Here is a 22,501-nt window from a genome sequence, read left to right on the forward strand (position 1 = left end):
GGCCTGATTGCCCACAACTGCCCTCCCCTGCCGGCCATCTTGTGTCCACATGGGGGCGGCCATCTTGTGTGTTGGAGTGATAGTCAATTTGCATATTACCTCTTTATTATATAGGATGCCCATATTATCTTGTTTAGAGTGAGACTAAACAAGGAAGAAAACTACAGATGGCCTCAGTTATGGATATTAAAATTTTAAACAAAATATCGACCACCAAGCATCAGGGGAAAAAAAAGCAATGCTGAACCACTGTCAGGTAGGTTTATTCCAAAATGCAAAAATAGATTATCTTAAAAAATTCAAGTGTAATGCAAAAATATGATTATAACCACAGACAGTGAGAAAGCACCTTACAAAATCCAACAACTACTTTGGATAAAAACTCAATAAATAGAAGAGATGATTGTTTTCCAATGTGATTTTTTATATATACACACCCACATCTACACATACAGGGTGGGGCAAATGTAATTTTACACCTGTTCATATGGGAAATAATACAATAATCAGTAAATAACAATACAAGAATAAACTCTATGTTTCACATACTCATAACTGTAATCCTACTTTTGCTACACAAGAGGTATATAAATAAACACACATATATAGAGATACATACATAGAGGTAACACACATATGTAAATTATATATATATATATATACATATATATATATACACATACATATATAGGCACATATATTTTATGTAGGATGGTGCACGTGCACACACACACACACACACCCTGCATCATGCTTAATGGGAAACACTAGACAGCTTTCTACTGCACTCCGGAACATGACCAGAATGCCCACTCTCACTCCATTACTTAACATCTCCTGAAGCTATTAGCCAACACAACAAGAGAAATTCGAGGTACGATAATTGCAAAGGAGCTGGTAACACGATCACTGAACACACTGTGATTGTACATGTGGAAACCTCCAGAGAATGCAGTTGAAATACTGCTGGAAACAGTCAGGGAGTCGATGAGGTGGCAGGGCAAGTTAATATACAGAAATCAATAGCTTTCATATCACACCAACAACTAGTGAGAAACCATAAAGGAGAAACGACTCCATTTATAGCAGCAGCAAAGAAGGGAATAGGAAGAAGTTTAAGAATAAACAAGCAAGAACCACAATGAATAAAACATTAAAACCTGATGGAAAGATACCAACAAAACTCACACAGACAGAAGACAGGCCACATTCCTGGACTGGAAGATTTGACACCCTGGGTCCTCTCTGAAGTGACGACGAGGTTAGGGTGACTCCAATAGGAGCAGCATCATGGGCTTTGTTTCTGGCAAAGACAGCCTGCTTCAGAGTACGGTTTTGTTTTTTTTTGTTTCTGAGCCACACAAGCTTATTCTAATGGGTCACTCAGGGAATTCTGAAGAAGAGGACTGATGCTAGGAGACAAGCCCCTAGTAGACATCAAGCAGGTGATAAAAGCTCAGTGACAAGTCAAATGGAAGGAAGCAGCGAGTCCAGAAATTCATGTGAACTCATGCAGGAATCTAGTGTGGGGTAAAGTTAGCTACTTCTCAACCGGAGGGGCAGAGATGCTCTTCCATGAACGCTGTCTAATAACCGAAGAACCACCTGACAAAGCATTGTCACCTTACACCATGTCCCAGGGTAAATCCCAGTGGATCAGAGGTTTAGATGCAAAAAATGAAAAACTATGCACAGAGGGCAATAGCAGTTTGTTCCTCATTGCCAAAACTTGGAAGCAACCAAGATGTCCGTCAGTGGGTGAATGGATAAACGGTGATATATTCAGTCAATAAAATATTGTTCAACATGAAAAAGAAATGAGCTATCAAGCCACGAAAAGACATGGAGGAACCTTAAACACATGTTGCTAAGTGAAAGAAGCCAATCTGAAAAGGCTGCATACTGTATGATTCTAACTCTGTAACATTCTGGAGAAGGCAAAACTCCGGAGAGTGAAAAGATCAGTGGTTGTCAGGGGTGAGGTAGGAGATGAACAGGGGAGCACAGAGGACTTTAGTGCAGGGGAGCCACTCTGTGTGTTACTCCAATGGTAGATACTCGCCATTATTCATCTGTCTAAACCCCCAGAATGTACAACACCAAGAATGGCCTTAATGTAATGGACTTTGGGTGATTTACAAAAAAGTTGTAACTATAGTAGAAGAAAACATGGGATAATTTCTTTATAAATTTGGTGGGTGAAAGACCTTTCTAATTATAATTCAAAGTCCCAAAGCAGTAAAAATTGTTATATTCAAATGCATAAAAAGAAAAACTCTGAGTGCACAAATATCTTAAAGGAGTAAAAAGACAATTAAAAACTGGGAAACCGTGCACTTTATATCACAAAAAAAGCACTCTTTCTCAAATATCTAAAAAACATTTAGAGAAAAAATACCCCAATAGAATAATAGGAAAAAACTATGTAAAAATAGTTCACAAAAGAATATATAAAATGGTTCTTAAATATATGTAAAAATATTCAACTTCTGATAAAACAAAAAAATATATATACATAATCAAGTTAAAAATGCAATGAGATATAATTCTTCACCTCTCAGGTTGGTAAGCATCTGAAAGTTTATCAATGTGCAGTTGAAATGGCTGTGGGGAATCATCTCCCTGTAACTAGCTGGCAGGAATCTAAATGGGTAAAGGACATTTGAAGGATAATGGAACAATATCAGATTACAAATGAATACACCCTTTGACCCAGCAATTCTCTTTCTGGGAGTTTATCTTACCCATATACCTGCACACGTGAAAATGATGTGTGTACAAAGCTATTTGCCTCAGCAACATTTGTAATCCTATATAATAAAGAGCTAATATGCAAATAGTCGTCATGCCCTCATGCTGTCACACCATAATGGCTCAGACACTCAACACTGGGGAGAGAGGAATGGGGACCAGCCAGGCACAAATGAGCTCTTGAGAGAGGAATGGGGACCAGCCAGGCACAAATAAGCTTGCGAGAGAGGAATGGGGATCAGCCAGGTTGTGGCCTGGGAGAGGGACAAGATGCCCGCCCTGCGGTCCCAGGCGCCAGTGCCTGTGGCTGTGGCCCAGGTAAAGCCGCCTACCCACAGTCCCCTGAGGCTGCGGCCAACTCAGGCAAAGCTGGCCTGGGTCCTGGGTGCCTGCGGCCGGCCAGAGGGAGGGAAGCCTGGGTGCTGGATGCCTGTGACCGGCCAAAAGAGGGAATCCTGGGTCCCGGGTGTAGGGCCAGGCAGAGGCGGTTAGGCACTATCAGGCCAGCAGGGGAGCAGTTAGGGGTGATCAGGCAGACAGGCAGTGGTGGTTAGGGGCGATCAGGCAGGTAGGCAGGCGAGTGGTTAGGAGCCAGCGGTCCCAGATTGCGAGAAGCAGTCGGACATCTCCCGAGGGGTCCTGGATTGGAGGAAATGCAGGCTGGGCTGAGGGACGCCCCCTCCCATGCACGAATTTCGTGCACCAGGCCTCTAGTAGCAGTTAATACAAATGACCTGAATGCCCGTTCATAGGGACTGGTTAACGTATAGACATCTGTCCCCTGGGCTTGTGGGGCTGTAAGACAGGGCAGAGACCTTCTCTATAGATGTAAGAAGATTTCTAAGATACATTATTATTATTACGTGGAAAAAGCAAGTTTCAGAGCAACATGTGTAATAGCCTACCTTTTGTGTTGAAAAGGGGAAGAGAAGAACAACGTGTATTTCTTGCACAAGTGTCAAGACTCTGGGAGGGTATCTGTCAGGGTCTGGGACTCTATCCTACCCATCAGCTGGCAAGTCAGCCTGTTACCGTCTCATGGGTGCAGGAGGAAGACACAAGTTCTTAGGTCAGAGGTAGGGGCCATCATTACTCACAGCACGGCAGGTGGCATGGGGACCTTCATTTTGCCCTGATGCCTAAGCCCAGGTCTCCTAAAACTGAAGGCAAGACGTAGCAACTGCAAATAAGTGAGATCATGTGATATTTGTTTTTCTCAGATTGGTTTATTTCACTTGGCACATAGTCTTTAGGTCCTTCTATGCTGTCCCAAAGGGTAAGAGATCCTTCTTTTTTTTTTTTACAGCTGCACACTATTCCGTTGTGTAAATGTACCACAGCTTTTTTTTTATCCACTCATCTACTGATGGTCACTTAGGCTGTTTCTAAATCTTAGATATTGTAAATAACGCTGCTATGAGCATAGGGGTGTATGTATTCTTTCTGATTGGTGTTTTGGGGTTTTTAGGATCTATTAAAATAACACCCAAAGCATAAAAGTCATTTTGAAAGAGAAGAGAGGAGAAGTACTAAAACCATCTATTTTTTTCGTGTGGCCCAGTGCAAGCTCTCCATCCGACCTTGGCCCCTTGGAAGCTTGGAAGCAGTGGGCCACACTCTGGCCTCACCAGGCAGCTGCCAAACTGCTTTCTCTTTCAAAAAAGTACAATATGAGCCCTAGCCAGTTTGGCTCAGTGGATAGAGCATCAGCCTGCAGACTGAAGGGTCCCAGGTTTGATTCTGATCAAGGGCACGTACCTGGTTGCAGGCTCTCCCTGGCCCGAGCCCTGTTCGAGGCTCATGCAGGAGGCAACCAATTGATGTGTTTGTCTCACATCGATGTTTCTCTGTCTTTCCCTCTCTCTCCTACTCTTTCTGAAAATCAATGGAAAAAATATCCTAGGGTGAGGATTTAAAAAAAAAAGTATAATATGAGGCATGGAACAGCCTGACATATCTCAATGTGGGGTTAGGGAGAGACAAGAAGAGATAAACCAAAGAATTTATATACTTATATGCATAGCCCATGGACACGGGCAATAGGGTAGTGAAGACCTGGGAAGGGGTAAAGAGGAGGGGGGAATGGGAGGCATCTGTAATACTATCAACAATAAAAATTTATTAATAAAAAATGATATAGCAACCAGTGTCAGAGAAACAAATATCACAACAATAGAAATTAGAGACAGAAAACAATGGTCTTTATCCCCCGAGCAGATGGTCTGAGAGTGTGGTGTAGAATGAATTCCAGCTCCCTGTTATCCAGAGCTGTGCCCGTTGGGTTTAATGACTCACAACTTCCCTTCCACAACCTATTAGCTCAGCGTTAGGAAGCCTTTCTCAGTAGTCAGCCTAAGTGACCTGCAGTTCCACTCCCTTACTCAGGTCCCCAGCCCCTGGTGGTTTGCAGCCTGCGAATATTTGCAGAGTACTACCTGCAGTTTCACTTCTAGGCATTATTTGTTGAAAGTCTATGATTCTCAGTCTTCTCCTGCGAATCCATTCCTTCCTCATCTAAGTTGCTGTTTATGTTCTCTAAATTTCCCCTAATTAATTGCAAATAAAGTGGCCTAAAAAGTGCCTCACAGGCAGGTCTGGTCTGTGGGGACTGCCTGGACCAGGACTGAGGACGGTGTTTTTACTCTGGACAGGGGAGGTTTTTTCCTGCTCAGGTCCTCATTTGTGGCCGTCTCCACAGCCCGAAGACACCAGTGGCCCCCAGGCCTTCTGCTCTCTAAGTGTTGCAAACGGATAGGTTTTAGGAGGAAAGTAAGTTATGTGTGCATTGCCCTGTGAATGAAGGACGATATGTCTGTAAAGGGCATTGGACCACGAGATGGGCTGGGTCTGACCGTCCCCAGGCACAAGGTTGGGGTTGCATAACCATGTCTCTACTTGCTTGAGACTTTGGTCATGTGATCTTATCCATCGTCTCATCTGGAAAATGGGGACAAAACTGGTGCTATCAAGGTTTTGAAGATTAAAGAAAATCGTGTCACATGTTTAACATGTGGCTTTCCGAATATCACAACAATGCCATCATTTTAGCTGTTAGTACTGCATGCCCTGCAGTTCCCCTGTGATCACATTTGTCTTCCTTATCTGCAGCCAGACCTTTTTTTGTGACTCCTATTGCTGGAATGACAGTAAAGGCCACATGTGCTTTTATTACTTAGATGGACTATAAAGCTCACATTCTTCATCTGAGAACAAGAGGGATTGTTTGGAGCAGCTGGTAAACAGAGCGCGCTCAAGAGTTTCTTAAAAATAAATCTGACCGTGGCGCTGGGCTACAGGCGCAACCAAAATCGGTCACGACTCGCCCTGACAGCTCCCACCTTATCATCTCAAGGGCATATATTTATCTATGTCACTCACTCACTGTGCATTGAACACCCAACTTATTGGAGGGAGTGGGGATGCAAAACTACAATCCCAAGGCCCCTTTTGGCAGCTTGGCTGACAGCTGGGGAAGCGGGCAGGCACACTAGAGTGAGGGCCCTCAGTGCGACGCAGGCTGTGACACGTCTGCGGATGCTCCTGAGGGAATGGGTGATGGGACAAGTCAAGGCGAGTCTTATAAGCAATTGGGAACCAAAGACGGTGTTGAAAGATCCTTGAATGGCCAGTTGTCCGAGGGATGTGGTCTCAGTGAGTGAGCTGTGTTTGGCTAAGTGCAGGGTGTCCCCCTGGCTTGGGCTTCTGAATAATCTCAGATGCCTACTTAGGTAGGTGTCTGTGTGTTTGAGGAGTACGGCCAGCGCCCGGTACCTGATGCCAGGACCATGGAGGGCAGTACCTGGACCAACCACCTTCCCTCTCAGTGCCTCATCCTGGGAGGCGGGGACAGAGCCTCCAGGCCTGCCTTTGCCGGCAGTAAGATCTGCTCCAGGCATGAGAGACGAGAAGCTCGTGTTGGGTGTTTTTCTAAATTCGCCTGGTAGAAGAATCTCTTGCACGTTTAGGAACCAGTGATGTGACACTGATCCCCATGAACGTGAAACCCTAAGACTGGAATGAAAATCTCTTTGGAGGATCCTGAAAACCAGTCTCTGAGCAATGTTTCCAGGTGATTCAGGGCCAGGTGACTCGAGGGTGTGGTATGTGAAAAGACAGATGCAGAATTTTCACTCTTTCGACTGGCTGTTCGATGCCGTAGGGACAGTTTGGGGACAGGTGGTTTTGCCTGCAAGGGAAGCTTTGGCTAAGCATCGGAAGCAGTTTCTTTGACATTACGCGTTTGCACATGTAACTGCCTGGTTTGGAGTTCACCAGATTCAGGGGCGCCTGCAGAGAAACGTGGCTGTGTGGGGGCCCGTGGAGACATGCTGTTTGCTGTCTCCATGTTTTAAACGACAGTGAGTCCTAAGTGCTGACACTGGTGGGTTTTGTGAGTGAGCCATGAGCCTGGGTTTCTAAGTGGCCCTCGGTGGTTAGAGCAAGTACAGAATCGCTTGCTCATTACTTTCCTTCAGAAGGAGTGGCCCCCTCCTCTGGGGTTGCCGGCTTGGTGAGGCCTGAGAGTGGCCCGGGGTTCTGAGGCCCACACGGGGCCAAGGTGGGATGGAGCGCTTGCACTGGGCCACATGACAAAATGGATCGTTTTAGGGCTGCTCCTTCTCTTCTCTTCCAAAATGACTCGGCTTATTTTGTAAATGGAGCTCCCCACATAGCCTGAGGAGGAGTGAGGGACAGTGGGCATGGTTGAGTCTGCCGTGTCAGGTACAGACAGGACATGCTGCTCATCCCCCCGGGACTGGGACTGGGACCGGGACCGACAGCTCAGAGCCACTGAGGAGATGCAGAGACAGTGGAGGGACGTACGCTAACAATCACTCACGCATCCTGACCTGCGTGAGGGGCTGGCTGGTGGATGTGTTCCCCCCATGGAACTGAGCTCCCTAACTCAGTGGGGTGTAGGTAAGATGAGAGGTGAGCGTGGGTGGGTGAAATCTTAGCAGAGGCTGTGGGGGCTGATAGCTGTCCCAGTGGTTTCTGGGCGGTGCACCCCACGACATGGTGACTGCATGTGCCTGAGGGAGGCAGGAGAGGTGGGGGCTGAACATGGGGTCTAGTGCCAGCACAGATAAGTTAACAATCACATTTCAGCCATTGAGTTGACTTTGTCTATGTGATAATAATGCATCTGATGCACTTTCCTTAACAAATTAACTCAACCTTTCAAATTTTCACTTTTGGGGTCAGGGATGGGGCAGACCCTCTGCAGTCCTACTTCCTGCCCCACGGACCAGTCTCCCCTCTTCTCATCAGAGCTGAGGACTCAGGTGGTGCTCACTATTGAGTCAGTGACAGGGGAGTGGAGGCTGCCTTGAGATAGGCACCTCTCACTATCAGCCCCCTCCCTTCCAGGTTTGGCCAAGCTCTGACCAGGACGCGGGGCAGCAGCACTTTGGGACAGGAGGAGAGAAAGCCAGGTGAATTACAGACGTGAAGCCACGAGGGGCCCGAGGGGAGCCAGCAGCCTCCACCGGTGGCCAGCCCGCCAGCTATGTGAGACTAATAAGGTGGGACTTCGTTTAAGACGCTGCTGATCTGCCATCGTATGTCCCATTACTGATAAACTTCCGAATGCGAGAACTTCAGGCAGAACAAGGTAATCACCAGAAGACGGAGGTGGCCAGGGTCGCTTCCAAGGAGGTTCGTTATCAGTTGTATCCCCAAACGCAAACATGGTGATTTAGCATCTTGCCCCCCAAAATAGGATGACAGGAACTCTGTAATCAACTCTTTATCTTCCCAGGTGGACTGGCTGAGCAGACTCGCCCCATTAGGAACTCATTCTTTTAGATCAAAGGGACAGGGATGCAGCAGCTGATGTGAGTGATAAGCAGCATGACTGACAGGACGCCTGGCTGGAGCTGAACCCAGAAATAATGAGAGTGTGAAGCAGAACTCATGCATAATTCATGAGCTAAATATTTTAAGTGAGGAGCCCTCCTCTTGGCAAGTGGTCACTTGAGGATCTCCGTGTGTAGGAAGGAGGCTGTAGGACATGTCTGAAAGGGTGCAAAGGGGGAATCTCATCAGCCCCTGGATCCCATCTCTCCGACGGGCACTTCTCTCTGATGACCTCCTGGTTCGGTCTCCTGTTTTCTCTGTGAGACTGAGGTTGGGCACAAGTGTCTGGTGCCCATCGGGTTGGTGACTTAAAACACTCTTTGGTTAATGGCAGGTAGTACAGGCAGGTGTATGTGTGCTGACCCCCTCACCCCTCATCCCTGATGCTCTCCCTCTCCTGACTCAGCTGACAGCTGGCTCATTCTTTTACTGGACCATCTTTAGGAATGACCCCAGAGCTGACTCCTCACCTCCAGTGGGAGCTAATGCTTCCTTTCTTCCTCACCTTCACCCTGAGGGATCCTGACCTAGGCAGCACAGGTGGCAGCCCCCTGCCCCAGGCCCTTTCTGGTGTGTGTCCAGAGCCCTCCTTCCTGGAGAACTTCCAAAGCCCAACACAGAGGAAAGAAACCAGGTGTAGACACAGGGGTGTGTAGGGAAGGTGACAGGGTGTAGACACAGGGGTGTGTAGGGAAGGTGACAGGGTGTAGACAGGGGAGTGTAGGGAAGGTGACAGGGTGTAGAGAGGGGAGTGTAGGAAGGTAACAGAGTATATAGAAGGGAGTTTAGGGAAGGTGACAGGGTGTAGACAGGGGAGTGTAGGGAAGGTGACAGGGAGTAGGCACAGGGGGTGTAAGGAAGGTGACAGGGTGTAGACAGGGGAGTGTAGGGAAGGTGTCAGGGTGTAGACAGGGGAGTGTAGGGAAGGTGTCAGGGTGTAGACACAGGGGTGTGAGGAGGGCATGCCCTGAGTGGACACAGGTGAGAGAGGAAGCTAAGCTGCTGATGTAAAGGCCCTGGGTGAGACCCTGGATTTCCTTGGTGTGATTCCCTGTGGTCTGATTTGGGGGGTCAGAGAGCAGCACCACTTGCTCCTCCAGTGTTTGCTGCACAGCAGGGCCACCTACTGCAGGTAGATTCAGTGACAATTTAAATATAGGTCTAGTAGTGGGTAAGAAAGGAGTAGAAACCATGACCCCCAGTGCACGTGTCTGGAAATCCAGAGGACTTCAAAGGGCTACGGCTGTACCCAGCTTCACATTTGTTTGCTAGTTAGTCCAACTCCTACAGAATATCCTTGTTACACCTCCAGCCATACATGGGGGCAAAGATAATTGACTCCTCATAAAACAGGTAACAGGCAAGAATTGTCTTGAGCTTTTCTTTCTCTCTTTCTCTCTTTCTCTCTCTCTTTCTTTCTTTCTTTCTTTCTTTCTTTCTTTCTTTCTTTCTTTCTTTCTTTCTTTCTTTCTTTCTTTCTTTCTTTCTTTCTTTCTTTCTTTCTTTCTTTCTTTCTTTCTTTCTTTCTTTCTTTCTTTCTTTCTTTCTTTCTTTCTTTCTTTCTTTCTTTCTTTCTTTCTTTCTTTCTTTCTTTCTTTCTTTCTTTCTTTCTTTCTTTCTTTCTTTCTTTCTTTCTTTCTTTCTTTCTTTCTTTCCCCTTCCTTCCTTCCTCCTCCCTTCTCTCTCTCTCTCTCTCTCTCTCTCACTCTCCCCTCCCCTTCCTTCTTTTCTTTTCTTAAAAAATAATATACAGTGTTGAGGTTATTCCCCCTTCCCCCAGTAAAACCTTTTTAAATGCTGGGTTATGACTTAATGATCAGAAAAATGTTGAAGTATTTGAACAGCTTTGGTGGGGGTACCTGATCTTGAAAGAACCCAGGAAAATATTGTCTTCCCTTTTTTATGCATTTTCTTAGATGCACCTCCTTATTGAGGAGGAATAAATTAAGGCATTCTGTGAGGATTTAGCCCTCTCTTTTTTTGTTGTTTTTTGTTTGTTATTTTTTTGTTGCAAAAAGCTTTATTGTCTCATTTGGTCCAATGCATGGGAAAGGGCTCCAGGGTGGTTAAAGGAATGGCTAGTAGTTTCGGGAAGAGGCTCAGGTAAAAGTCAGAGACGCCAGGGGGTTGCAAGGGGGTGGCCTCGGAAAGGCCTCTGGGCTCCAAAGGCTCCTAGTCGTGCTTGAGGGTGAGCCTCTCGAAGAGATACTCGCCCAGCCCAGCCTGGGGGCCGGCCAGCCTGCGGATGTTAGTCAGGCTGGATGTTGATGAGTTTCACCTCCTCATCCAGGAAATGGTTCTCCAGGAAGTCACAGAGATGAGGGTCTACACGGGTCGAACCCAGGGCATGCAGATCCAAAAGGGCCTGGTTCCGGTTCTTCTCCAAGGCCAGGGCGGCTTCCATGGCGTCCTGAGTTTTGCCCCACTCATCCTGGGAAGGTTTCTGCACGTCCTGGAAGAGAATGCGGCCCCCACGCTTGTTCTGCAACTTTAGGAGATGCTCAGCGCCCTCGCGCTTCTTCTCTGCCAGCTCGCGGAAGAAGTGGCCCACGCCCTCCAGAGCCACATCGTCACGGTCGAGATAGTAGCCCAGAGAGAGGTAGGTGTAGGAGGCCCGCAGGTGCAGGTTGGCCAGGCGGTTGACCGCAGCCTCCACCTGGGTGGAATAATTCTGACGAATTTGGGAGCTCAAGGTTGTTTGGCAATAAGGAGTTTAAGGTAGAAAAAAAACCCGGTGTTGGCTGGTCCCGGGGGTGGTCCTGAAGGTGGTGAGTGGATGAGATGCAGGAGAGTGGCCGGAGGCTGGAACAAGGGGCGTCCCTGGGTCTGTTCCGTCCAAACACTGTTGAAGCAAGAGACAGATCCGGGACCTCTGAGTGTGCTGCGAGATGCTGTGGCCAGGCGCCTTCTTTATAGCTCTTGAGCAGGTTTATTTTCAGTGACATTGATCAGCCCCTTGTGAATTATTCTGGACTAAACTCCTGTTTATCTCTCAATGAGCAGGAGGGTGTGTGTGTGTGTGTGTGTGTGTGTGTGTGTTGGCCAAATGTCCAGTCAGGGACTGATTTTAAGGAGGGACGTTTAGTATACACCAGTCAGCATCCATGTGACACAGGGTAATATCTATTTTGCGTTTTGTGGTTTTAACAGATTTACAATCAATTGTGCATCCTACTCCTTGTTCGAGGAGCGGCCCTCATGAATCTGACACACCCACTTCATGTGTCTCCGTCCCCACTTAGTAGTTATTAAGATCAGTTACTTGAAATCCACATGGTCATTCACAGTCTCTGGGTCCAGCATGAGTTTTGGTTCAGGGCTTCCTGTTCAGTTCACTTTCCCACTCATTTGCCCCATCCATCCCCACTGGGTGTAAATAAAAGGTCACTGCTTCTGATTTTATGGCTAAAGTAATTAATTACCAGTCGTTCGAGAAGGGGGAAAGTGGAAAGATAGAGGTTCTGGAATATTGGAGGGTACAATCCCCGCACCCCCCTCCGCTAGGCTCCTGTGAAGATGGACTTTCACAGGCGTCCTCCTGGGCTGAAAAGAGACGTGCAACTGCATTGTCAGGTGCAAGTGTCCGTGGAGAAGAAACCCGACTGGAAGCAGCCTCTTAGGGTGAACAACGGAGAGTCTTAGGCTGAAGGAACTGGGGGAACTGCCTGAGACAGTCAGTGGTCTGATGGGAGGGTTACCTCACAGGCAAAACTCCCTCGTTGTGGCTCTGAGTGGTCCCTCGCCAGCGGCCAGCTCCTGTGCACCAGCCCAAGGACCTGGCTGCTACTGACAGGGAGACCAGCCAGGCAGCCTTCCTGTGTGGGTGACAGCTTGTTGGAGAAAGTGACCATTTCGCACACCTGGAAATCCATACCTGGTCCCGTGATAATCAGTCTAATATTTTATTCCCAGTAAGACTATCCAGACAAGAATCCTATGCAAGATGGAAGAGAAGGAATGAACATGAAGAGGGGGCACCTGGCTGCAGAGGAAGCACAGCTCCCAGGGCAGGGGGGTGTCAGGGATTTGCCAGCGAGTCACTTGGAGAAATTGGAGGAGGCATGGCATCTATAAGACAAGAAGAGTGTCCCTTGGAAAAGGGGAAAACTGAGGACAAGAGAGATGTCTTGAGCAATAAAAATAGATAGCAAAAACCAGGGGAAAAAGGGCAGTTGAGTTGTCAGATAAATTTAAGAAATTTCTAAGAACACAGAGTAAATATAAGGAAGAAAAGGTAAAAAAATGGAAGATTTATTCAGAATATCGAGAATTCCACAAAAATGTGTGTAAAGGAAGAAATTTATCAAAGGAACCATAGAAGGGAAAAATGCACAAATAAGCAGCTAAACAAATCAGGGCAGGTAAATGGCTCATCCCTAATTTATGAACAGGAAGTGAGGATGGGCCATCTGAACTTGATAGTGTAAGAAATAAAGTTTAAGAATTTATCTAAAAGTACAAATATCACACATAAACAATGAGAAGCACAAAATTTTAACAGTGTGAGTCAGCAGATAGCATTTAGAATTGAAAATCCAGAAATGCAGAACCAATATAGTATTTACGGTCATGAGAACAAAAGCTGAACATTATTAGAGGTGCCTGCCTCTGAGGAGCGAAGGGAAATGAGGAGCAGGGGGATAATACTGTTTTTCATTCATAGTCTCTTCTGCCAAACATGTTTTGAGTTTATTTTTGTGTATGGTGTAAGTTGGTGGTCTAGTTTAATTTTTTTGCATGTATCTGTCCAATTTTCCCAACACCATTTATTGAAGAGATTGTCTTGACTCCATTGTATGCTCTTGCCTCCTTTGTCAAATATTAATTGAGCATAATGGCTTGGGTCAATTTCTGGATTCCCTGTTCTGTTCCTTTGATCTATATGTTTGCTCTTGTGCCAGTACCAGGCAGTCTTGAGAACCGTGGCTTTGTAATATACCTTGATATCTGGTATTGTGATCCCTCCAACTTTGTTCTTCTTTCTCAAGATTGCTGTGGCTATTCGGGGTCTTTTCTTATTTCATATAAACTCAAAATTGATAAAAAATTTAAACATAAGACTTCGGAAAGCCATAAAAATCTTAGAAGAATCCATAGGCAGCAAAATATCAGACATATCTTGTAGCAATGTCTTTACTGACACATCTTCTAGGACCGTGGTCGGCAAACTGCAGCTCGCGAGCCACATTCGGCTCTTTGGCCCCTTGAGTGTGGCTCTTCCTAAACCTTAGGAGTACCCTAATTAAGTTAATAACAATGTACCTACCTATATAGTTTAAGTTTAAAAAATTTGGCTCTCAAAAGAAATTTCAATCGTTGTACTGTTGATATTTGGCTCTGTTGACTAATGAGTTTGCCAACCACTCTCCTAGGACAATGGAAACGAAGGAAAAAATAAACAAATGGGACTACCAAAATAAAAAGCATCTGCATCACAAAAGAAACCATCAGCAAAACAACAAGAGAGCCCACTGCATGGGAGAACATATTTGCCAATGTTACATCTGATAAGGGTTTAATCTCCAAAATTTACAGGGAACTCATACAACTTAACAAAAGGAAGAAATAACAATCCAATCAAAAAATGGGCAATGGACCTAAATAGATACTTTTAGAAAGTGGACATACAGAAGGCCAAGAGACATATGAAAACATGTTCAAAGTCACTAATCATCCGAGAGATGCAAATCAAAACAACAATGAGGTACCATCTCACACCTGTCAGAATGGCTATCATCAACAAATCAACAAATGACAAGTGGAGAAAAAGGAAACTTCATGCACTACTGGTGGGAATGCAGACTGGTTCAGCCACTGTGGAGAACAGTATAGCATTTCCTCAAAAAATTAAAAATGGAACTCCCATTTGCCCCAGTAATCCCACTTCTAGGAATATATCCCAAGAAATCAGAAACACCAATTAGAAAGAATATATGCATCCCTATGTTCATAGCAGCACAATTTACAATAGCTAAGATTTGGAAACAGCCTAAGTGCCCATCAGCATATGAGTGGATTAAAAAAACGGTGGTACATCTACACAATCGAATAGTACGCTACTGTAAAAAAGAAGAAACTCTTACCATTTGCAACAGCTTGGATGGACCTGGAGAGCATTATGGTAAGTGAAATAAGCCAGTTGGAGAAAGATAAATATCACATGGTCTCACTCGTTTGTGGAGTATAATAAACAACATAAACTGATGAACAAAAATAGATACAGAGACAGAGAAGCATCAAACAGACCATCAAACCTCAGAGGGAAGGCAAGGGAGGATGTGTGTGGGGGTAAGAGATCAGCCAAAGGACTTGTATGCATGCATATAAGCATAACCAATGGACACAGACAGTAGAGGTGTGAGGGCATGTGTTGTGGGGTGGGAGTGGGTGGAGAGAGGTCAATGGAGAAAAAGAAGACATATGTAATACTTTCAACAACGAAGAATTTTTTTTTTAACAACGAAGAATTTAAATAAAAAATAAAATATGCCCCAAACAGAAAGGATAAGTGACATATCCTCTGGCTGAAATGAAGACAGTGTCCTGAGTTCCATGTGCCTGCTCCTGTGTCCTTGCACGGGGATGGCACTGGGGCGAGAACGACAGAAATGTACCAATAGCCTGGTTTTAAATAGATTTTAATACAAATATATTTGAACATCAGGTAGATGGTCCTTCTTGGTCTTAGACTTCTCCTACACATGCAGTGTGTATGTGTGAAACTCAACTCAGCCAATTCTTTTTACAATAACCATTCTGTAGCATATTGTTACCAATTTATGCCAAACGTTGGGAACAAAAACATTTGAATTCAAATAACTAGCTGGTTAGTTATCATGAATAGGTCCGTAATGTTCTCACTAGTTCTGACTGCTTAAATTCAACCACCATTTTCTCCCACCTGGGCTTATAAAAGCAGCCATGACCGTGATTTGTTTCTGTCATTTGTGCCTGAGGATGGACATCCATCTGTGAGCATTGTGGGTGGAGGGTGTCCTGGCAGGAAGGGGTGCATTCAATTCTTCTGTGATAGGGTTCCCGGGTGGTCTGCACCCCAGAGGGAGGGGCTCATAATTCTCAGGTGAAGTGAATTCTCTGGACTGGGCTGAGCACAGAGAAAATGCACTGGGGGAGGGAAAGGCAGAGCGGGAATAAATGGAAGCCTCACCCACCAGCCTGCAGTGATCTATCGGGTGGCCTAGCCTGGCCTTGCATTCCAGCTTTCACTGGTTCCTCCAGCACCGCACATTCTTCCTGCTAACGAGATGTGGGGAAATGCCCAATAGCAAAGGGACCGGCCAGTTCTTAGTTTACTTCTTAAGGAAATTGAGAGAAGCCTGTGCAGAGATGGCTGTAAGGAGGTGTTGTTACACAACCACTGTCACTAAAGGTTTTCTGGTCACACACTTTGTCACTGATCCCTCTGTGTCTAGTTTTGTTTTCCTTTTCATGTCTTCAGATGGAAGGGAGAATCCTTTGTTTCCTAAGACCAGGAAAGTGCTAATTTCCTCTCCTTGAGATGAAAATCTCACAGCAAAAACATGAGGCGTTACCTTTGGTCATGACAATCCCTGCCAGTGCTCTGTGGCGGGCGTGCATGGACGTCAGGCCCACGGTCAGCTCACGAAACTTTTGCGTGACCATCTGGGACACAGAGTCGGCGAATTCCTGCAAGACAGAAGCACCAGGCTGCTTTGACACTGAATGGTTCATGCTCACGTCATCCCCTCCTTCTCAAAGCCACGTCTCCATGTGTGGAATCTGGAGGTCACCCTGTCACATGGCACTCCTCCACCACACGCACTGAACCATGACCCCCTGGCCTTGGGAAAGGTTCAAATACTCTACTGGATCAACGTGGGCCCTGGTTCTGAGGAATTAACCCCCAGCTTGGCCCCTGGGTAGGAGCCTGCCTGTGCCTGAGCAGAACCCTTGCAGGGAAACGTGTCTGTGTCTGCATCCTCCCTTGCCCTGCCTCTCAGAGGAGCAAGCTCAGCTGTGTCCTGAGGGGAGCCTGAGGGACCTGCATACATGGGACAATTGGTTCCCACTTTCTGCTTAGTTTGGCAGAGCCAGTTTCTAAATACCCACTCATCTCAGGGACTTTCCTGGCTGAACTGCTCTCTACAGCTCACTCATGACCTTCTCTCTTCATGTTTCTGCACATGTAAACACACACACACCCACATACATGTGCACACACACCCATGCACACACTGACGCACGTACACAGAGATACACACATATACATATACGCACATATGCACACACAAGCCCAATACATGCCTGCACACACGCACACACATACTATTCAGACAGTACATACACACAGCACACACATGCCTGTACACATACACACACACATAAAGACAAATACACACACACACACACAGCAACTTGATATAATCCCTAAAGTGACCTCGCATGTCTGCTAAAGCAGCACATGTGAAATAACATGGCTGGTGTTGCTCAGAGCCATCTCCCTTCCCCTGGTCCCCCTATCCATTGCTGACAAGTTGTTCTCCTGCACATGGCCCATGGCTACTTTTTGTGGGAGGCAGCTGGGTGGCAGCGACCTTCATAGGCCTTGGACTCAGAGAAACCTGGTGTGAGTCAGCTTTCGCCTGGTCTTCTAATTTGTAAGGTAATCCCCTTAATTTCCATCTGGCGGTGCTTTTGTTAGGATTAAGTGGGTGGATGGCTCTTAAACGCTTAGCACGGGGCCTCTGGCGGTGAGTGCTCAGAAACAAAGCCGGCTATTCTTCTTCTTCCGTCATTATTATTACTGTCCCATCATCACTATTATTTCCCCGTCACTGCCGCCAAATCACACGCAGCCAAATCACAATATCCACTTCTCCAGAAGGTGGGCAAACAGGTCATTTTTTGTTGGAGTGGGTTTTTACCGTCTCACCAGGTATGTTTGGCTATTTTGTTCCAGATAAGAACAGGTCTCAGGTAAGTACACTACGAAGGATAAATAGTTTAAAAAACCCCATGTTCGTGTGAAAATAAGCCTGCCTCCTGGAAACCAGAAACCTGCCGTGGAAACAGCTAGAGGCTTCTTAGCTCTTGCTTGTCAGATAGAGAGCAGGGGAGTGGGCCAGCGCCCCTCTTCCCAGTACCTGTGGGGCTTGGGGCCTTGCCCTGTGCTGCTGTGGCTGCTCCGGAAACCCATAGGTGACACATGCCATGCAAATTTGGCTTCCCTTTGGGCTGTGAGCTCCTGGCATGGCTGGATGGAGATGGGGGCCGACTGTGGGCCTGCTGTGCGTGGGATGTGTGTCCTGGGGGTTCTCCCTGGCTCAGCTCTGAGGGAACCCAGGCTGCTTGGAGAGATGCCTCACCTTGGGGTGGGAGTCACAGAGTCATAGAGTTTTAGAGATAAACCCTGGAGGCTGTCCTGTCCCTTTGTGACCTGGAAACTGGGGTCCATACAGGGCATGCACATGTCCCTGGCATCTGTGTGTGAATGTCCTGGGGCTGCTGGGACAAATGACCATAAACTGTGGAGCTGGAGCTCTAGGGGAGGGTCCTTCCTGCTTCTTCCAGCCTCTGGGGGCTCCAGCAATCCCTTGACTTGTGGCTGCATCCCTCCCATCTCTGCCTCCGTCTTCATGTGGCTTCTGTCTCTGTCTCTACTGTGCTGTCTCTTCTTAGGACACTGTCACTGGGCATGACATCAGTGGTCATAGTTGCTGCCACTGCTTGAATGTGCACCAGGTGTGGACATGGGTGGGAGGGGTCACGGTGCGCTTCGAGCCCTCAGCATGAGGGGTTGGTCTTATCCTCCCTGTTGTAACGATGGGCCCTGACCAAACAGTAAGTCGTCCTTCAGGTTGGGAGGCCAGTGTGGAGGGGAGGGGGACCTCTGACCGAGGTGGGGCTGGAGTAGCCAGGGAGCCCAGGATCTGAGAGCCAGGTGGCCTGCATTTGGAGCAGGGCCTCTGAGCTCTGTTCTCAAAGGACCAGTAGCAAGACCCAGCACCCGCACCCCTGCAGCCACACTGTGGGGAAGAGGGTCCCTGCCGGGGTGGGGGCCGAGGGCACCATCCAGCTGGGCCCAGAAAGGCCTCGTGGATGCTGACATCTGAGATGACCTTGAAAGGAAATCAGGGCTCACAGGCTTCCTTCCACAGCCGTGTTTCTCAGGCCACAGGCTGAGCGGCGTCTCCTCCCTGGCGGGCTCCGTGGCACACCGCTGACTGGGGTCATCCGCCACTGTCCTGCTGGCGTGAACACAGGGACCCAAATGACAGGGCTCCCTCCCCGGCCGGGCAGCCGCCACATCCAGAGTCAGTTCTAGCGGCTTCCTGTGGGTTCACCTCGCCTCCCTGAGATTTAGGCGCCTCAGGGGCAGAGCTGGTGTCCTTTGTGTCTTCCATCTGCCTCAAAGTGCTGGACTTCCCCCAACCCCCCACCCCATGTGCTGTGGGAGCAAGAAACTGCTCCCAAGGTGCCTTCAAGTGTCCTTTTCCTTCTGTGTAAAAGGAGACTTCTGAATGTTCCAGAAGTGATGAGACTGCCAATAGGAGACAGCTTGTCACATTGTGTCTGCCTCCAGGGCCCGTAGGCCCCTCAGAACAGGATGCTCCAAAACACTAAGTAATAATAGAAAGCACACAAAAGCCCCCTTTCATTTGGAAACCCAGAGAGCACCCTCCTCACTTAGATGCAAAATAGCCTCAGGGGCCAGCAGTCCCCGCTTCCTCTGGACAAGGAAGCCGCTGCTGCAGTTTCTCAAGGATGGCCCCAGGACACGCAGGCTGGTGAAAGGGGAAACATTCCAGGGGAAAACAGGTTATTTTTTCTGATACTAACACTGTTGATCTGCTCAGATGCCATAACAAAGCACCAGAGACTGGCTGGTTTACAGACATTTATTTCTCACAGCTTTGGGGCCTAGAGGTCCAGGCCATGGCCTTACCCTGGGGCCTCTTCGTCTGGCTGTGAGCTCCGTGGCCCCTGGTCAGGGTGAGTGGAGAGAGCCGCCCAGCTCTGGAGCCTCCTCCTATGGGCTGCACCCTCAGGACCGCATCTAACTTAGTCACTTCCTTAGAGGCTCATCTCCACATACAGCCACTCTTGGGCTTCAACATGGATTTGGGGGACACAAGCATTCAGCCATAAGGCACAGGAAACAACATCACACGGACAAACATCCTTTCCGATGATGGTGCTATACACTAAGGGCTAAGTGCACCCCTTCCTCCCTCTGTTTCCTCTCTCCCCCACCCCTCAAGCCCTCACTTCTCTCTTCCCTCGCCCAGGCTGGATGCAGGGAAATAGGCTTAACATAAATGTTCAGGACCCCTGAGAAAAGAATAGAGGCCCATGTAGAAGCCACCACCTGAGACCTCGGGAATGGACCTCCACACGGAGGGGCCGGGGCTGTGAGTTCCCCACCCGCTGATGACTGCGTGGGATTATAAGTCACTGATTTTTCAGCTTGTAGGTTACAGCAACGGCATTATTTACTCTGAGTAACAGAGAAGGAGAGGAATCTATTATAAGAAGGCAAATAAAACCTGACAATCAATTAAGGAAAAGCAAATAGTGCACAAAGCCTTGTACTTTATTATTATGAATAACAATGCTCTGCACCATACCCCACAGTTGAAGTGACAGGCATGGTAAATCCAGATGACCAGCTGATCTAGAGCTGATCCAACAGGTGTGGTGGATCCAGATGACCAGCTGATCTAGAGCTGATCCAATAAACATGATGGATCCAGATGGATCCAGATGACCAGCTGTTCTAGAACTGATCCAATAGGCATGATGGATCCAGATGACCAGCTGATCTAGAGCTGATCCAATAAACATGATGGATCCAGATGACCAGCTGTTCTGACAGGTATGGTGGATCCTGATCTAGAGCAGATCTAGGGCTGATTCAACAGGCATGTGGATCCAGGTGACCAGCTGACCTGTGTGCTCCCTAGGGACTCCTCAGCCTTGGGGAAGGTCTCTGTGTGAGGGCCAGTGGTAAGGGCCCCTGGACACCATGGGTCAGCTTCTCTGTACAGTTCTATTGCCAGTTAAGCCATAATAGGGGCTTCACGTAAGGAAGGTTTATTTTTGTTTGTTTGTGGTTGGCAGATTGAAATATGCAATAAGTGTAGATAAGGTAGCTCATGCTCACCTGCCTTTGTACCAGTTGATGTCGCACAGGTGGAGAGATGAGGGACTCACCACTCCTGGACTTGTTCTGAGGATCTGTCTAAACCCCTGCAAGGCTGTGCTCCATGAAAGCCACCTGAGCGGTGGATGGTGGTGAGGACAGGTGGCTCGGCTGGGCTGAGAGGCAGCTCTGAACGGTGCGCAGAGATGTCAACCCAGAGCCCCACGGGCTTCCCAGGCACCCGTCTCAGGCCCAGGTCTTCGGGGTGGGCTGCGTGCTGAGCCACCCTCTCTCCTCCCTGAACCAGGCCTGCTCCATAGGGACCTTTTGTTAAACATCTCCTCCCCACTATCCTTTTTTAAAAATTCCTTTTTAAGGGGTCCTTGACATTTATGTTAAGCACATTTCTCAATTAACATTTAATGAGGCAGCAAATGTAAAAAGAAAAGCAAAACAATCTCTTTAACTTCCTAGGACTGCTTTGGAAAGTCTTGCTGTGGCTTTTCGAGGGAGAATATATGGTAGGTTTATGTCTTGAACCATCACCCTTAGTTTTTCTGGTTTTAAAGGTCAAGGAAGAGAAATCATGACTAATCATCTCCTTCAGAAGATAGAGCACCAGTTACAGGGATTCAGGGAGTCTCTGAGGAAGGAGAGTTATTTTGGGTTTGGGAACATCCAGAGAAACCCAAACTTCCAGGTTTCTGCTCTGTGTCCTGTGTTTCCTCAATGGAGCCGTGGGCGCCTGCCCCTCACTCCCCGCATCTCTGGTGGCACCACCAGGCTAAGTGCTTGATCGGTTTTTAATTAAATCACATGCAGGACTGCCGCTGCAGGTAGCTTCTGTAGTTGGGCCTGTGTATGTAAACGGCATTGTCGTTGATGACTTGGGGAGTTAAAAGCTAGACTTGGAATCCACGTTGGGAGACATATACTTACTGATTTAACACTGGAAATTATTGATGTTTTAATCACTTTTAATCACGTGGGATTTAATATATACACTCCACTTGGGTTACTGCAAACCCAACTTATCAGACTCTGAAATAATCTGATTTTTATTTTCTTTGCCACTTGGCACTCTCTTCATGGGAGAAGCAGCTAGTGTTCAAAACAAGTTGTGCCTCTGGTTATTTTTATCAACTCAGATTTTAGGGTCCGTCCCGGGGCTGTGAGGAGGTCATTCTAGTCTTGAGGATGAATAAGTGCAAACTACTTAATTTGAAGAGTATTTTTTTTGAGCACGTGGGCCAAGCTATATTATATCATCACTTTTAAAATTAATGTGAGATGTTTCCCCTGACATTGAGCACACAGAAATCCCTCACTGTATCTTATGAGCAACGCGCATCTTTACTTAACAGCTGGGGGCTGGGTCCAGGCCTGGTGGCAGGGACCATGGTGCCTACAGACAGACGTTCCTGTCTCTGTCCAGAGATGTCATAGAGGGTAGACAAGTACCCTCCAGGTCCTGTAATGGCTTCCGTGGTGATGGCGTGTTTCCGCTAGGCCCCAGTAGCACTTACATGCTGTGTCCTCTTTGGTACAACCTGAACAAGTTGTTTTTCTTTCTCCTACGCATGCCATAACTATGCGATGTACTTTAGCTCCCCCCATGTGGACAGGGGTGAATGTTTTTATTGACTCTGTTGGCAATAGTAATTATAGCCAATGTTATTGCAAGGTTGATCCTTGTCAAACACATTCTAAAGGCTTTGTGTGTTATTGCAGTTAACCCTCATATACGGCAGGGACTATCATAGCTCT

At 47.3% G+C, this 22,501-nt stretch overlaps 1 protein-coding gene and 1 pseudogene across 1 annotated transcript in view; both read right to left on the bottom strand.

The window, feature by feature from the left end:
- Window positions 1-22,501, bottom strand: part of ADARB2 (adenosine deaminase, RNA-specific, B2 (non-functional)) — a 183,882-nt gene that overhangs the window by 51,500 nt on the left and 109,881 nt on the right. The window contains exon 6 of the mRNA XM_014528504.1: window positions 16,164-16,278. Coding sequence (XP_014383990.1) covers window positions 16,164-16,278 — 115 coding nt within the window. The remainder of the gene's footprint in view (window positions 1-16,163; window positions 16,279-22,501) is intronic.
- Window positions 10,643-11,296, bottom strand: LOC106723759 (annotated as a pseudogene).

Source organism: Myotis brandtii, unplaced genomic scaffold (assembly GCF_000412655.1).
Source record: "Myotis brandtii unplaced genomic scaffold, ASM41265v1 scaffold639, whole genome shotgun sequence".
Classification (NCBI taxonomy): domain Eukaryota; kingdom Metazoa; phylum Chordata; class Mammalia; order Chiroptera; family Vespertilionidae; genus Myotis; species Myotis brandtii.